Here is an 18,137-nt window from a genome sequence, read left to right on the forward strand (position 1 = left end):
TTTTTCATTGTTATTTTGACAAAATGCTTTTAATTAAATATCAATCGTCGTGATATAGTTTCACACACAAAAAGACATACGGCTAAACAATAATAATATTAATACTATAACAATATAATAATGTATGTAAATCAGGGGGACAGAGTACAAAGCAGAAAGAAAAAAATTAAATTCGGCATTGCAATTATGAGAACGGATGAATCAAAAATAAAGAGAGAAAAAGAACAGAAACAGAAAAGAAAATTATCCAACTTTTATAACGGGCCAAAATTGAAAGAATTAAGCAGTCTGTATTTTAACTAGGTTGAGAAATATTTTACCTCACCTCAAAAAATGCCGAAGAGAATTACCGTAAAATTTTATGTGCAGAAGCCGCTATTTTTTATTGTATAAATATCCGGTCAGCAGCTGTGAATGGAAAATTAATTTTTGTACAATTTTGTAAAATGTGCAAATTATAAACGGACTGTGAGTTAGGGTGTAAAAATGAAATTAAAATATTTTTTGTAACTGTATCATCGACAGGAAGAAAAACGATACTTGCGGTTATATCTGTCTAGTCGTACCCCCAGCTACTTATGACCAACGTCTTGCTCATTTGTTTGTTATGTTTGAGCATCTAAAAGTAGTCAGACGAGATCCTAAATACCTAACACACTATCTCAAAAATTATAAACTATGTAGGAACATTTCAAAGAGTAATTAAACATATCATTGGTATTCATTAACATCAACAATCATCACTTAATATCTAATTAGGGCATCCAACATTGACCACCACAAAAAGTGCATTTTAAAACGATAAACGTCGACGCTAATCGATACATAGATCCGTCAATTTATTTCTGTACATAAAAGTACAGACTTTGGTATAACATTACTGTAATCAAGAGCATTGATTCTGATTGCGAGAATCTCTCTTCCGACCATCAAAAGGGTGCAAAGCAAGCCTGTAAAAATTGACCACGAAAAAAATGTCGCTAGAACCAGGTTGCGGTACAATGCAGCAGCACAATCCTAGATGTTTGAGACTAGTATCTTTATCGAGAGGGGAAGATCCGCTGTCCGGATACAGCGAAAAATCATATTGAAATTTCGATGAAATTCAATTTTGTTGGTCGCAAATTTTACGGAAATTTCCAAATGATTTTCGGTCATCGGATAATCTAATCCCGATTACTCTGATTCATACGACAGAAAAAATTACATATATTTAAGTCACTTTGCTCGTGTATTTCAAAATCTTTCGGAAAAATAAACGAAATTTATTTCAATTAGAATCAACCCTCTTTACACAAATGAATCACCGGCACCACGCATTACTCGTTATTTATACTAAAACGCTACAAAATAATATCTTTATGCTTTTGTATGATCAAAATTGGATCGCTCCGTGGTATGTAACAGAATACGTATATCATATAAAGATTAGGAAAAACAATAGTGGAAAGTATGTTTTTAACAATATGGTACATATACTAAAAAAAATTCTCCCCATGTGCGTCTTTGGGGAGGAAAAATGTAACGCCTTATAGTTTCAATATAACGTATCGTACGATAAGAAATGTCTCCTTTGAAATAAGAATTCCGTGAAACATCAACTTTCGACTTGTTACCTCGGAATAAAGACCGCTTATACATTTGAAATAGAGGCCAGCCAATCTATTTGAAAAAATGTAAACAGTCCAAACTCAGGCCATCATCGAACTGTCAGAATTTCAAAGGAGCGTAAAGCGAGACAAAAAAAAAGAAAACAAAACAATAGAAAACACAAGACGAAATGTCTCAGATTGTCCTCAACAGAAAAAAAAAAAAAAAAACTGCGAACGGATTCTAAGTTTGAATAGTTGTCGCAGTCCGCGAAAGTTTTTCTTAGAAAAAATATCACCCATACCAATACAATACTTTTGATTTATCGATTCCGCTTAAACACGAAAAGAAAAAACACGTTTACCCTTCCCATTACAGACTGCATCAATCGCCACGGACTAAGACGCAAGTTGACATTATTTAAGGGATGAAATCAGAGTAAAAAATTCACTCAATCACAAAAGAAAATCGTCACTTGATAAAATCAGGGGTCGTGGCAGGGGCGGGGCAGGGGGGGGGGGGGGGGGGGGACAAATGGGGCAAGGGATTCGAAAATTGGCCATATTTTCGAACGGCAGCGGAAGATTAGTGGTGGGACCGAGGAAATGGCGATTTGGGAATGAGAATTTTTAAACCCGATTTCAATGGTAGTAATATATATATATAAATATATATATATATATATATGTAATAAATATTATAACATAATAAATAAAAGAACAATACCAAATCGCGTCGTTACTCCGCTTGCGCAATAGACGATTGAAACAGAGGTCGTGATTATTTTATTTTCTATCTTCAACTTGGGTTATTTCAGAGTTTTTTCCAATTTGAGAGTAGAATACTGTTCAAGTTTTTGAAAAAAAAAACTGGTTATGTATTTGTGGATGATGTTTTGATGGATACTTAGCAGCAATATCGCGCGCGGTGTTGTGTACATATGAAAGATTCTCGATTTACTATGACTGCAAGCACAGGCATGTGTTCTGATCTGTACGCGCGATTTATGTAAAACCTAGCGCCCTATAATCATATGGCGTAAGTACGGGGAGATTGTAAAATCATGATTAGAATGAAAGTAGTATGTATTGAAAAATTATCAAACAACGTCGTGATTGTCGCTCTTTTCTTGTCATGTTGTAAACCATGATCAGTTGTTGGAAAAAAATGTTTTTAAATGTAGAAAATCTTACTTATATGTCATAAAGATAGTTGCGTTCTTTAGCTATTCATCATAATAAACCTTCGATATTTTGTTCTTTCTATTTTGCATAGAAAAGTAACGTAACGAAAACTACTGATCTTAACGTTTAAAAGATGATGATACCTGATTGGTTTCGAATGATTTTCGAAGCAGTTTTTTTTTTTGTTCACGTATATGCCGTAGCCCAGATTTGACTATCGGACTCGTATGTTCGTATTTACAGCTTCGCGGACGTTGTCGTGTGAAAATAATAAGATTAAAAATAGTGTGACAATGAAAACAATATGCCAGCGAAATTTATCTCAACCCATGATTACTGAAGATAAATAAGAAGTCGAAATGAATCAAGGTTACAAAATATAACTACAGGAATCAACCGTAGGTATATTTCGAACTTTATTCATAGGCGGAAAGGGAAATAAGGCGCACCCAGAGTTCCGAGATTTTCGCAATTCGTTCGAAATCCTAAACCATGGCATGAAACGTTTTTGCTGAAGCCAAAGCAAGAGCGTTTCACGAGATTGTAAGATTGCGAATGATTATCTCAGCGTCTCAGGGTAGTCTATAGACTTCGAAAAATATCTTTGGTTCATGCTCGAGGTAAAAAAAATAAGGCGAATACTGCAGTCGCTGGTCCAACAGAAAGAAGGTATTCACACGGCAGCGCAGCGCGACTCGTTCTTCAGGATGACGGTGATGCGGATGATTGGGGGATCTCGAAGCTACTTTGAACGGCGTTTTCCAGTCGAATTTCGCAGCACTTTCAACGCGTTCACTGTCGCCACTGCCTCCGGGTTTTTGTTCAATGGACAATACTTGATTGTGTGAGCAATGTCCCCGCACGCACCGCATATCGGACACGTGTAAGCCCTGCCGGTTCAAAACATTAGAATTAGAGTCGTGTAAGGAGTTTTTTGTTAGAAAGATTCATTTCAAGGAGATGATACAATTATTTGTCACGAGTCAAGTTAAAGGTGAACATCACTGAAAAAACTCATCGTTAGTTGCGGCAAGATAAAACGACTCGGTAAATCGTGCAAACTAATCAGGCACGCAAGTTGAGTGAATTGTATTTCTAGCGGGAGAATAATTACCGTAATTTTGCATCAAAGCTTCCTCGGTAACATTAGAGACGTGTTAATAAGAAGCTTGTGGGATAGGCGATCGAATAACTCAGAATAATAAACGCGTCGATAAGCAAGACGAGCGTACGTCGGTATGTAAACATACTTCAGTCGAGCCGCGTTACTGAAAGGTTGCCGAAAGTCGCGTAAATAGAAGTAAGGACCATTATAGTATAGGTACATATATCGGCGACTTCCAACAAAATGCGCGACCCGCTGCACGCACCGAGGTACAAACAAAGAGCACGAGTGGTTCTGTTGACGTGGAATTCGAAGAAAGTGGCGATCCGTTGTGACGAAGACGGCGATTGCTTTGAGTGCGTGAATGGTGCCGGAAAAACATGTAATGAAATATCCTGAAAATACTTTAGACAATTTCTCACCTTAAAATGGGGCAGTTTACTCGGCCGTCGGCATCCTTCAGCAGATGACCGCGATAGTAATGTGCTTCCTCCCCGTTGTTCTTGCAAAATACGCATTCTGTCGGCAGCGGTTTCTTGTTCTTCCTTCTGCGCGGATTTGGGGTGGGCACGGCACCAGACTCCAGTTCCGGGCAGTATTCAGAATCATGCCCGTTGTGCTTGAATTCCTCCATCACATCTTTTCGCAGTTGGAAAAACAAAACCAATACATATAAAATTCGTCGGGGGATCAAGGGAGACGCTTGGCTCGTGTTTAATAAAAACAACGTGCTATTTACGTGTAACGTGAGACCCGGATCGATAATGTAAAAAAAAATTTCGTTTTTGCTCTCTGCTGCGACGCGACAGAACAGCGGTTTGTTTAGATCAGACAAATTAATAGGAGCGCGATGCCTCGTCGCATCTTTAACGTCATCTATTGTGTAAATAACACTCCTCGAAGACCCGACAGTCGGTGTACAAACAAACAATTTCGATAGAATCCTTCGCTAGCGAAGGGTCAAAAGATTTAATAGGTACTTATCTGCGATAGCGCTGTAAAGATTACGTAGAAATACATTGACATATAATGAATAAAACAAACCCTCCTCACTCGCAGTTTCCATCTCGTCTACTCTTCTAGATTCAGCTAATCGAATATGAAATATTAATGATACGAACGATGAACAGTGGAATGGTGAGAAAAAAATAAATAAATAAAGAATACTGGAATCGTAATAACATAACGATACGTCAACTGCTTTAGTACAGTTGTAAAACGTTACAATTGATCGATAAGTTAATGCCTGCGATTACAATGCGGCATCTCTGGTAAGAATTTTGGGAAGGCCGCGGCGCGGTGAACTATCCTTTGTACGAGCAACAAAGTAAGTCGTAATTCTCGAGCGGTGTACCGATCAACAGGCTACATATTTTCATATGGTGATGATGCGCACGTAGCTCTTGGATTCTGGCTAATTAGTGTGTTAAAAAGTCAGGCGTTACTGCAGCACTTTCTGCAACGGTGATTTATGGGGGTGTCCTCTGGTCAATTTCGACGTCGTCGTGGCGTATCTCCAAATATGGAAGTCTACGTATCTCAAACGAAAAAGGGTTTAAAAAACCCATTCTATACGCAATTCTGAACACAAAAACTCTTATAAATTTTCATTTGACGCAGAAATAAAGAAATGGCATGAATTCTACGAATTTACGATAGCGATTTTGTAGAATCCGTGACATTTCTTTATTTATGCGTCAAATGAAACATATAGGAACCAGGCTGTAGCTAGCAGCCATAATTCTCAGCCAAACGTTCGACTGTTCGTTCGAATAAGGTTGTGAAGTCCGAAAATGAAAATTTTGTGAAACATGTTGAAACCCAAATACTTCTATAGAATTATGATGATAAAACTGCATCTTTCTAATTCAAAAAAGTTGTCAAAGGTTTGGCTGCTGGTTTCAATTTCGTTGTATTAGAATGTTTTTGTTCAATATTGGTATAGAATAGGGCTGTCAAGTCCTTTTTCTGTTTTGAGATACATGAACTTCGATATTTGGAGATATATATGTCAACGTTGAAATCGATCACGGCAACCCCTAAGTCCCGTATTTCCATACCTATTTGCGGGGGAAAAAAACACTACGGTAAAACATCATATTAATTGATGAATAACCAGCAAATCTCATTACGTTTTCACCAAAGAAAATCCACTGTATCGCGAAATGCGCTTCTCTCTGAACCAGATGATAAATTACATCACGATTTTCTTCGACGGGTGAAATTTCAACAGGTAATTCAAAATCGTCTCGCTTGCCAGGCTATCACATAATTCATATTTCACTGATCGTGAGATGCGAAACTTATACACACGTAGCTCATACCTATACGATGTGGAAAGGATAATGAACCGCGAGTTCTGTCACGGGATTAAATTTAGACGAGGTAATACTTGTTGAATAGCGGTCAGCGAAGAAACGGAAAGCGTCTCTACTTACCATTACGCTGCGTGAAGACATCGGGGCTGATAGTGAAATCGGCGAAAAGTCGCTTCAATTCCTCTTCCAGGCTGGGGTTGAATGGAAAAAAGGAATTCGACACATTCGGCATGGGTAGTTGCTGAGGCACCAGAACCTTCATGATGCTGGTATTATGTAAAACAACTTGGTCGAAAAGTGCTCGATGCGTGTGCTTAGAAATGTAGAGTAAAACACGATAGATATGTATATATATTGGTTAAAATAAAGAGAAAAAAAAATGATTATAACGAAAAACAAAGAATGAAAAATCACCGAGAGGTGACGCAAACCGCGACACAACCACTCAGCGCGATAACTCGGTTGAAACTGATTCGAGCGGGCGCGTTGCCTCACTTGAGATTTGAGGACTTCCCCGCCTTCCCCCCGCCGCCAAAAACGCGGCGCTGGTCACTTGGAAGACGTCGACGACTGTCGTCGTGCATCCCTGGTAAGTTTCACAGACATAAAATGAGAATCGCATGGAAGAGGCAGATCCGTAGTTTGAATTTTGTGAATACTGTTTCGTCATTGGACGCGAAGACAGGGCGTGCAAATTCCCACGAGGCGCACGCAACTACCTTTTGAATTTTCGATCGTGATTCGTCAATCGGGCTTGCCGACGGATGTATCAAATCCCCCGGGAATCGGGCCCGGAGAGGGGCAGGGGGGGGGGAGGATGTAAGCGCGTCAGGGGCGTAGCTGGGCAATAGTTTCGAGGATCGTATATAAGGAAACCGATGGTGTTAATTAAATTTTCTTGAATCGATGAAAATAAAAATTAACGAGACGATATCACTAATCTTCATGTTTATTATTACTGTGTAAATATGTAGGCACTGAACAAATAATGTTTCATAATTTGTTTACAAACATTTACAGTTACTGATTTTTTTTCATATTTGTGTTTATTGTTTTTCATATTTCTGTTTTTTTGTTCAACCAAGGAATGCTCTCTGCGAGCAGCCTGATTAGCTACATATCGCCATCTAAGCTGCTTTTACACCATATTTTTTTCCTTTAACGTTTTAACTCTCCTATAATTCCATTCACTTATTCGCAGCATTTTATGCACTTCCTTCCATTATTCTGGGCGCGATCTCAACAATATTTTATCAATATATATATTTTATTTTATTTTATTTTATTTTACTTTACTTTTATGTATACTTTAATTTCTATACGCTAATATATTGTTCTCTAATCTAAAAATTACCACGATTATAATAATATATACTTCGAAAATAATAATAATAATTATAATTACTAATAATTATTAAAATAACTATACGTCAAACATATAATATATCGTGTGTGATAGAATTAAGAGTAAACGCAAAACCTAACTTTGGCTAATAATTGATATTTCTTAATTGAAGAGTACGATTCAAGCTATTTTTTCTTCTTCCTTCTACTTTTTAACACATTTTTACCATTTATTAATATCATGCTCTTGAATCTTGAAATATCAGACTAAAATGAAGTAAGGTCAGTATATGTATGAAACTGTATGAAGGCTCGGTGTTTATCTTTTTTTATTCTTGTATTTTTTTCGCTGGGATTGATTACTACTCTGATTTGCGCGAAAATACATCCGGTATTTTTCATGCTATACTGAATTTATATCATGAATTCTTATATGCATTTGGTGTATGGTGTATTCTCCCTTGAACAATATCGATGTCTCATTTTGCATCTCGTGTATAAAACCGTTTCTCACAAGCATGAGCAACATCTAGGTACTTTATCGACTACAACGCAACAAAGTTCCTCGATGAACATGATCGAGTGTGACAATAATAATACTCGTTTAACTAAATAAATTAAAAAAACTAAGAATATGTTAGTCTGCGATTGAATTCGGTACAAAGATGTATGTTACGAGTGGAAGAAAATTTTCAGGTATATGTTACGCTTAAATCATCAGGCAACTCGAGCGATGCCAATGATAAAACATGATTAATTACACGAAAATTAATGTTATAGAATGGTGAAATATTTTCATAAACAGTAAAAATCTTAAAATACTTCCACTTTATGGTGGTTTTTCCTGGATAAATATATTTGGTTGTATACACGAGACACACTTTCTTTCTAACGAGTTCTAGATGATTAGATCAAACAAATGTTCTAGTCTCTAGGTGAAAAAGATGCACGTTATCAATGAATTTATTAATTTAATGATCTCGGTATATGGTTTTTTGATGCTGCGGTGGTCCGTTGTAGAGTAATTATAATTATTATAAATATATAATATAGGTCCATATGTGTTTTCATGTGTGTATAATGTATGTATGTTTGTATTTATGTATTTACTAAATGTAATGTATACGTAATTGTGTACATGAGAGAGGGAGAGAGAGAGAGAGAGAGAGAGAGAGAGTGAAGAGTGTGTGTATACTAGGAATGTACATAGTGTACGTAGTAGTTTATAATTAGATTTGTGTATAAAACGATTGATTATACGTAATTATATACTCATTACTCATTTTTTTTTCTTTTCCTTTATATCAAACGACACATGTAATTAATGATATCGATATTAGTCTCATGGTGTGATAGCCCTTAGTAAATGGCAATCTACATTTGCCAATAGGCTAGTCTTGTCCTGTCTTCTCGTAGTACTATGTCAATGTGGTCACGCGCATGCATCACAAAATACACAGCACGTTTTTTTTCTGTTTACGTGACAATCAATACAGAGATTTTCAAGCGAGTGGCCACATTTAAAAAAATTTATAACTATCATCGTCGAATAATTTATTTTTTTTTTCTTTTTTTTTTTCTCCTTTTCTTTCTTTTACACCATTTTGGATAAATAAGAACTAAAGTGCTCCTCTTTGTACTGAAAACTACTACCTTATACCTTGGCTATAAAGTAACATTAATGAAACACTTAATCGTAAACAATTATTTGCATTATTATTTTAATACAGCTTTTTCCCCTTTTTCCTTTTCTTTTTGGAAATACGATACATCATTACTCAAGTCATTAAGTTTAAATAAATAAAATGAAGACTCGATGGTTGCTTCCAATTATTAATATTATTATATTACAACGAATCTACCTAAATCCGTTCTCATGTGTTTCAATTAAAAAAAAAGCACGGTTACTTTGTAACCTGTTAAATTTTAATTGCGCTTTTTTACTTACATACAAACTGACTAATCTCAGTTTACTTAATTTGTTGAATTTGTGTCAGAATTTGCAAATTAAACAGAATAGTAGATGCGTTAGGTTGATGATTCCTTGCATACATTCATTGTGAAAATATATGTGAGATTTAATAACATTAAAAATGCGACGGTGAAGTTTGAAAGTTGGAGTTGTTTGTTCGGAATAATACTAAGTGAAAATCAATTATGAAGAAGAAGTAATAAATAAGGAATCTTCTCGTTTGTTTGTTGTAAAATAGTTTTATAGTATGTATTATATCTTAAATAGATCACATGCAAGCGTATGTTTATATAATTTTAAAAACGTAGCCATTTACTTGCGAACCGCTGTACTGTTCATTAATATTTAATATTAATACTTCTAGTCGTATACTCTTGCTAGAGTAAAAGTGGTCTTTGTGCGCCCCGATATAACTAATCTTCGGGGCGTGTGTAGGCAATACAGAGAGCTTCAGCATGTATTTTCGCTCTCTTGATATGCGATAGAACTATCCTAACAAAACTTGTCGTTACATTTTTCTTTCATTTGGTATGTCTTAGTCTTATTTTATTCAAAAAAAAGAAAAAAGAAAATATTATTAATAATAATAATAGTATTTTTATATTACCATGTACTTAATACATTAAGTTCAATGAGACGTAATGAGTTTGTTGAAATTTAAATTAGTCGTGATGATGAGCAGATCTACTTTTGTATTTAGGCAATCGATTGAAGATTGAATTGAATATGATGAAAATAGTAGTTAATTAGAAACTTATAACTTAACGTGACCGGTGTATAGTATTCGTATAGCAATTGAAAACACGTATAAACATGTTAACAACAACAACAACAACAACGGAAAAGCACGCAACGTTAAAATACAAGAATTTATGAACTTTACTTTCACATCACCAATTTCCCGATGAAGATAACATTCTGTTCTTTGTCTATTTTTTAGGCAGATGTTTCATTCAACTTAAGAACATATTCAATTACAGGTACTTCTAATTCTTAGAAGTATTTGCAATCGAAAGAAGAAGAAATATGAGTTATACGCATATCTGGCTTTCGCATTAAACTAACACCGAGTACTTAGATCGCTGTAGTATGATTTGAAAAAATCTTGAATAAAAATCATATTCAAATTGGATGTAAAATGAATGCAGCTGGTTTTCAACTACCGGATTCTTTGCTTATCTAGCCAACTACTTTACGTACATCCCGATTATTGATGTTCAGAATGTACGAAAAATTTGTTTTGCTTTCTATCGTTAAAAATATCAATGTGCTATGGAAATACCTCTATTATATTGTTATGTCTTATTATTATTCACCTTTAGCAAGCAGGAATACTCATATCCAGTCATTATCTCGTGAGTACGGTCAACGTGTGCTTCGTATATTGAGCATCCACGTTGGTAGATACCAAATTCAAATGAACACACACACACACACACACAAATGAAAATATTAAGCCTAATTTGAAATGCGAGTTGGTAACCCCAACAAGTCATTAACAACGATGATCAAGATATACCTTGCCAAATATAATGCAATAACTTTTTTTAAAAACAATAATAATTGCATGATTAAAAGCAGGTATATCTTTTCTTTTTAAAATAGCATTTAAACACTTTGTGACAAAATAATATTAATTTTAGGTTTCACTATTGCACCGATATTTACAATGGACGTTACTTATGCTTCGTATCGTGTCAAAGAAATTTTTATCTTTGATACCAATGATAATCAGTAAATAAAAATCACTTAAAATTTCTATAAAATAAAAGCTCGCGTTTAGTCTTGACGATATTACTAAACGTCTGAGTGCGGTATTTTAGCTTGTTATAAGCGAAATAAAAACTTCAACGATCATACGCGCAATTAGTCAAAGTTTTTTTTACATGTTACACATGAACATGGTCATCATTACACGTAAGTTTAAGTTCAATTTGTCAAACTACGAGATTGCCTTCGTAAAAGTGCGATTTATACAATCGAAATTAAACCTATCTGTGTTTTCGTAACTTGGTCAATATTCCCCAAGCGACATACCATTCCATTTTTTAAATGAATCAATCTTTCTTGAAGAAGGAATTATGTAAAACATATTTAAGATTTCTATTATTTAAAGCACTCATTCATATCAACATTCGGTTGACATTATTTCTGTATTATTTTTTTTTATTACGTGTGGCATGAAAAAAAATTCAGATATTGACATGCCATTGAATTATTGTTGCGACGCATAATTTTCTCAATGCTTATCGAGTTTGAAATGATGATTGACATAAATTTTCTTGATCAAGATCGATCTGCGTAATCAAAACATTAGGCATACAAATTACAGCTAAGGGTCAACAAAAATTAAATTAGTTTCAATATTACTTGTGTCAAAGACACAGTGAAAAAAAGTTTCTCAGCCAAAGTATCATGATTGATTATAACTAAAAAACAAACAAAAATAAAAATAGCGCAAATCAGACTAAGCAAATAAGTTATCTCCGCAGCGATAAAATATCTGTCACTGGATGTAACTAACCATAAGCCATTGCGTTTCATACAATGTAACACAAGAGAATCCCTTCAATCAATGAAGTGCAAAAAGACGGAAAAAGAAAATTAAAATAAAAACATTAAATGCCGTATGAAAAAAATAATAGGTAAGTAAATGAAGTCAGTACGTCTGTGGCTAATTTAAATGAAAATTGGTTAAAAACCTGCTAAAAACATTAGAATAAAATCTTAGCGGACAAAGCTCGTATGCGTAGCTGGCATTGGGCGTGATGGGATTCATCGGGGCCAAATAAGGCCTGAATAGTTAGGGTTTGATGTTGTCACTGTTCAAAGATAGCGAATCGGAGAGCTTCTGTTGCGACAGTTCGCTTACACCGCCACCACTCATTAATTTAGCATTGTTATTCTCTGAATTTGGAACTTTCGAGTATTCCCGCTTGCGAGGCATACTTTCCGTTTTAACTATAGTTATATCAGGATTATTTTCAAGAACCGAAGTTGCTGCTTTAGTAATTGGTGTTGGAACGTCCACGAATCCACCCCCTTCCCGTTTTATAGGAGTTGCTGTAGAAATGTTTGGAACGACCGAAGCGACGTTGGCATTTATTTTCTGAAGAATATCATTAACGGCATCATTTTCTGTTTCACTGCCACCGTCAATCGCTGATATGGGCCCAGCTAGTTCTCCTGAAAGAGACAGCCTGTCTGGTCCTTGCAATGTAGATAAGTATGTGGCAAGTGTTTGTACAGTTACATTGAGGTATTCAGCAGCACGAAATAAGGTTATTTCCTTCCTTCGTAATTTGGCCAACACTTCGGCAGGGCCCGGTTCTGCCCAGAAATCTCTCACTCTGAAAATTTCAAAAGACTATACTTGAACAAATTAAGACGAGGCTTTGAAGCATAAAAAGAAAAATAGAAAACAAATAAAATGAGAAATAAAAAGTGCTCTAAACACGATATAGCATAGCGGTTGAGCTGAAATATCAAGATAAAATCTGTATACGTTTATGTTGAATGAATGCAGTTGTATTTACATATCACGCACCTTTCACTACTACAGGGTTCGTACGCTTTTTGGAACTTCAAATTCCCTGACTTTTCCAACTGATCCAGCCTGAAAATAGGATTTTTTTCAGTAAACTTCCAAGAAACATGCCGCTGATTAATAATAATTTTTTTGCATATTAATACTAATACCTTCAATATTACCTAGTAAGTAATTTACTGTCCGACTACTAATTTACAAACAACAGCCAGCGATTTTCAGTAAGAAAAAAACGAAATGAGTTTTGATATTAAATAATGTACGTATAAGAACGAGTTTATTTCTTCAAGAAACTTACGATTCCAGTCTCATCTTCGAAATTCCCTGACTTTTCCCTGACTTCTCCCTGCTGTAAGAAACTCCCTGAGTTTTCCCTGTGCGTACGAACCCTGTACTACCGAATTTATTTTTATCTTTATCGTGTACAAGAATTTGAATTAATGAACATTGATAAAGCTACGTAATTTGTTTCAACTCTATTTACAATCAATACATAATTTAAGGGATAACGTTACAAATAGACAGAAATCAGAGTTCAGAGAGCAGGGATAGACTGATGAATCAAACTTATTTCAATTAGACTGATGTAACTTATGTTTAATCTTTGTTCGTTAATAAGGAAAAATACCAAGAGAGCATAAATAATGTACAAACCTGTATGGGTGTTTAAGGCAACCGTAGCTGTCACGGTATCTACCGTATAGAGTTCCATAAGAGACACCGAGAATTTCAGCTGCCGTTTTCATTTCCAATTCCTTGCTTTTAATAGCATCCATGACACGTCGTGTGAATGGTTCCTCCCAAAATTCTTGGCGACGTCCGGTTGTCAAATAGTCATTCATCTTTACCACATCTCGGAATTGCTCTGGAATTGCTGGGTTAGGAGCATTGGAATTAGATGTCACGGATGCTGTAAGAAAATAAATGTATAGTATCTCATTTTGATTCAACTAGACCAGGATAGAATGTTGATAAAATTGAAAACAGAGGCAACAAATTCTACTCACGTTTCTTATCGTCCGGAGCGGCGGAATCATCTTTAGACATGTAAGATAACTGTAAAGAAAATAACCTCGATTGAATAATTTACAAAAAAGATAATATGTAGACATATTTTAAGTCAAACTAAACGAGGCTTTAAACCGTCAGAAATGTCAGTGAAATATATTTTCATAGTAAATAATTTAAGGAAAGTAACTAATTGTAGTAGTCATTGAAGACCGTGTACAAAAAAGCAGTCTTGAAACAATTTCAGTTACGATAATGAGAAGCTTGATGCTTCTGCGTCCTAAACAATCGTGAGCTAGGATCAGAACTAAAATTCAGAAAACGCACCACTGGTAATGGGGTTTCGTTATTTTCAGACAGCACCATATCACCATCCCAACTCTCGTGGTCTCCTTCGCTCATCATTTCTTCCTGTATACGAAACACAATCATGCATGTCAAAATTGAAAAAAGCACATGGTGATAAATACTTGAAATTTATCAATAATTATGGTTATAGACGAGCTGCTGAAACCTGTGTTACATTGAAGGTATCATCCGAGCCAATATTGCCAGTAACGCAGGTGACCTTTGGTGTAAAAACATCGTGTGCAGATGGGGGATCGTCGAGAGGTGGACGTCCTCGGCGTCGTTGTTTAGGTGGTGAAGACTCCTCTGCGTCACCTTCCCTGAGAACTGTTTCTACTCCTGGAGTAGCTGCTCCTGGGCTGTGACCACTGTTGCTCATATCATTTTGTACCGAATCACTGCGCCAGCTGACCTCGGCCAGACCCTTGATGTGCAAATCTTCTGCAGTCTTTAGTAGAGATGATAACCTTGTCTACAATGTGGACGAGAATAATTAATAATCTTCGAAATTGCATCAAACGTACAAAAACGCGTTTTAATATCTCAAAACTGGAAAAAACAAATATTTCTCATTCATGTCCTCTATTTGTGGCTAATCGAGTACGCGGTATTTTTATTATTGATGATTTCCTACTTATCAATTTTCTCTGAAATACGCTCTAGCCTCTGAATGCTAAATAATAATATGCACTTTCTACAAACAGCTTTCTATTGCTGACTGAATCGGAAAAATGCTATGTGGGTCACCAGAGTAAGAAGAATAATGTACTTTAGAAATGCGTACTTTCATTTTTTTTTCTTCCATTTTTTTTAATAACAGAATAAACATGTGAACATTGATGCAAACTTTGACGGTTTTTCTTACTGACGCTATTTTCTGAAATATCTTATATAGGTTATCACATACTCTCCATAAACTTAACAATCATGTTAACAAGATATACACACTAGTCTCGATTCTATGTTTCCGGAAATCGTTTTGAAACGAAGTAAACGATATAGGTATATGTAGTACCGAAGGAGGTAATGCCAATTTTTTACAAGCGCTGTTCAATGTATTGCCGGTGAAAATGAAGCATCCGAATTTTTAACATTCGCTGGTTCGGCGAATCATCAGATTCTGACTGAGTAATGTGAAATAATACTTACATGGTCGATGTTTATCTCTCCTTTGTACATGAAGTCAACGAGAACTTTAATATCGGCAAACTTAACGTCGCGCATGATGACAATAGGATCCCTTTCTGCATATTCTGATAGTATAGTGTCAAAGTATGTGCTACAAGCTGATAACACCACCTGTTTATTGCGAAAAAAAAAGGAAATACAGAAATTCATGAATTCTAATAAGTATTATTCAAAGTAGATAACAAACTGAAAAATTATCTTTTCAAATTCGACATAGATATATAGGAACTTAAACTAGGATTTCAATATTTTAATGGACTGTTGCAGACATACTGGCTAAAAGAGAACGACTCATCGAAACCCACTACAAAATTTTATTAGCAAGGCTGTTTAATTATAGAGTCGAGAACGTAAAATATTAAAAATAATTCCTACGAGTAAAGAATTTGGATTCCACATTTCAGATAGTATAACTGATCGCCGAGAATAAATGATATGCGAGGAAAATATCAGGATAAAAAATGATGATTGGAAAGTAATTATTATTCATGTGTTGAATATAAATGAGTCTTGTTCATAAAGCCTGACGAACGAAAATCAAGGAATTACATTTAAAATTCCATAGTTTGTGATATTATTATTATTAATACTGGATTGAATAGTCTTAAACAGATTCCGTATGAGACATGGAAGAAGACACAAGAATTTTTTAAATAAAGAACACACGAATTCTTATTGTATCACGTGATTAGTTAAATACATTACTCTAGGTATAGAAAAATTTGTCAATATGTCAGTTTTATTCGACACGCGAGGTGATAGTTTAAATTGAAGTTATTATTATTTTAAAATAGTAATTCAAACTCTTGCAAAATGATATCTTGGAGGGGCTTGGAAAAAGTGAATATATCTAGTGCAGCCCCACCCAAGTTCTCCAGGCAGTCAATAGCCTGAATATTTAATATCTGAAGTTGGTATTGATTTTCTCAATTTTTATGTCTCCACAAATAAGGTCATAAAGCCAAGGCACGTTACTTTTCAGAGCAGCTATATACTGGTTTATATCCTGGAAAGCTTTTATGGGAAAATATATTGAGATAAAAAATAAATTATATTTTTCATTTTATATCCAAGTCATTACTTCTGCGTTGTATAAATTTTTTTTATTCTACCGACTTTTATTCCACGACTTTAAAACCTTGCATTAATATGTGCTACTTACTTTTGTTACGATTATTTTTATTCCTTATAACGAACGTAAAGTTAAATAAAAAATTGAATGTAATTATGAAGAAAAAAGTTAAGAAAAAAAAAAAAACTGTACTGAAATGCAGAGTGAACTGAATAAAATTGTTTGGCAAGTACCGCTTACATAATGGAAATCGCTTCTGCATGATCATTGCGGTCACCGTTGAATAACGTATAATAGAACAAAACTGAAAGCTGACAAAGTTTGAACAATTCTAGAGTATAAAATACCATCTGCTGATGTCGAAAAAAATGTCTATTTCAAATAGTTTTTTTTTTCTAATTCATGTACATAAATTGATTAGTTTCGATTATCGTTTTATACATAAAATATACAGTAAGCTGCTTGTATCAGGCCATATTTATAACGTTATTTGTATTGGATAGTGAAGTAATCAACAATCTTATATCTAATGCTCATGAAAGATACGTTCAAAGTATTTCACAATGACCAAGGATGAAAATACTGTATTAAAGAAACTAGAGAGTGCCTCGTAGCTCAAAATTCTAAGAAACCAGTCAGCTGCGAAGGCCAGAGCAGTAAAAAAAGGCATTAAAATTTTCGAATTTCAGCTAACAGTGTAGGCACAAGAGGAGTAGGGAACAGGAACTGGAATGGTGAAGGGATATGGAGGAGAGGGGAGACAAATGGTAAACGTTAGGAATGACTCAGTAAAGGAGTGAAGCACGAGCACAAATTCAAATACATAAAGACAGACAGAGAGGTAGGAGTAGCAGCAGCACCAGCAACACCAGCAGGGAAAAGTACTTACTCATACAAAAATATTGATTAAACTTTTTTTATAGCCCACTTCGTAGAATTAAATTTTAATTCAGTAAAACGCTGGATGTTCCTTTTTACTCGTGTTACAGGTATAATAAAATTTCATATTCATCTCTCACTCCGCCTTTGACTCTACATCTTCCACAATGTCGTGGAATTAAAATACCAATTTTCTATACGTCGAGAACACAACAAATATCACTAATTTTCCTAAAACGAAGCATATTTAATTCTCATTTACATTGATCACCGTATACTCATACATTTAGAAATTGATAAATTCATTTGGATTCTTTACACGCATTTATATAGCGTGCAATTTAATTTTCACTAATGGAAAATAATAAATAAGGTTTCTCGAGTAAATTGGTATTAATGTGAAGATTTATAAGACCTAGATTCGGCGAAATTTCAAAGACGTTCCTTGGAAATCGGTTTTCGGACCAAGCTTGAAATTAGAAAGTCTAACGCAATGACAGTAAATTTCTAATCCTGTTTGAAAAAAAATGAAAAAAAATGAAAAACAATAATTTCTACTTTTTCATTACGATAATAACCTGG

The 18,137-nt window shown here is 34.9% G+C and overlaps 2 protein-coding genes across 14 annotated transcripts in view; both read right to left on the reverse strand.

The window, feature by feature from the left end:
* Positions 1 to 40: 40 nt before the first annotated feature.
* nanos (protein) lies at positions 41 to 6,772 on the reverse strand. Its single transcript, XM_046631044.2, has 3 exons — positions 6,318 to 6,772; positions 4,302 to 4,518; positions 41 to 3,664 (listed from the first exon to the last, which is right to left on the reverse strand). Exons 1-3 carry the CDS (start codon positions 6,457 to 6,459, stop codon positions 3,517 to 3,519), a joined length of 507 nt encoding a protein of 168 aa, XP_046487000.1. The 5' UTR covers positions 6,460 to 6,772; the 3' UTR covers positions 41 to 3,516.
* Positions 6,773 to 7,128: 356 nt separating this feature from the next.
* LOC124221237 (uncharacterized) overlaps positions 7,129 to 18,137 on the reverse strand; it is a 38,420-nt gene continuing 27,411 nt past the window's right edge. For 5 of the 13 annotated variants that reach the window (XM_046631014.2, XM_046631010.2, XM_046631017.2 and 2 more), the window contains 8 exons: positions 15,566 to 15,715; positions 14,583 to 14,888; positions 14,396 to 14,479; positions 14,068 to 14,116; positions 13,715 to 13,970; positions 13,359 to 13,454; positions 13,061 to 13,129; positions 7,129 to 12,863 (listed from right to left, as the gene is read on the reverse strand). In XM_046631014.2, the coding sequence (XP_046486970.1) occupies positions 12,317 to 12,863; positions 13,061 to 13,129; positions 13,359 to 13,454; positions 13,715 to 13,970; positions 14,068 to 14,116; positions 14,396 to 14,479; positions 14,583 to 14,888; positions 15,566 to 15,715 (1,557 nt within the window). In that variant the 3' untranslated portion in view covers positions 7,129 to 12,316. Of the gene's footprint in view, positions 12,881 to 13,060; positions 13,130 to 13,358; positions 13,455 to 13,714; positions 13,971 to 14,067; positions 14,117 to 14,395; positions 14,480 to 14,582; positions 14,889 to 15,565; positions 15,716 to 18,137 lie in introns of all 13 variants that reach the window. The other 8 variants (XM_046631011.2, XM_046631020.2, XM_046631021.2 and 5 more) reach the window with 8 other exon arrangements.

Source organism: Neodiprion pinetum, chromosome 6, assembly GCF_021155775.2.
Source record: "Neodiprion pinetum isolate iyNeoPine1 chromosome 6, iyNeoPine1.2, whole genome shotgun sequence".
Taxonomy (NCBI): domain Eukaryota; kingdom Metazoa; phylum Arthropoda; class Insecta; order Hymenoptera; family Diprionidae; genus Neodiprion; species Neodiprion pinetum.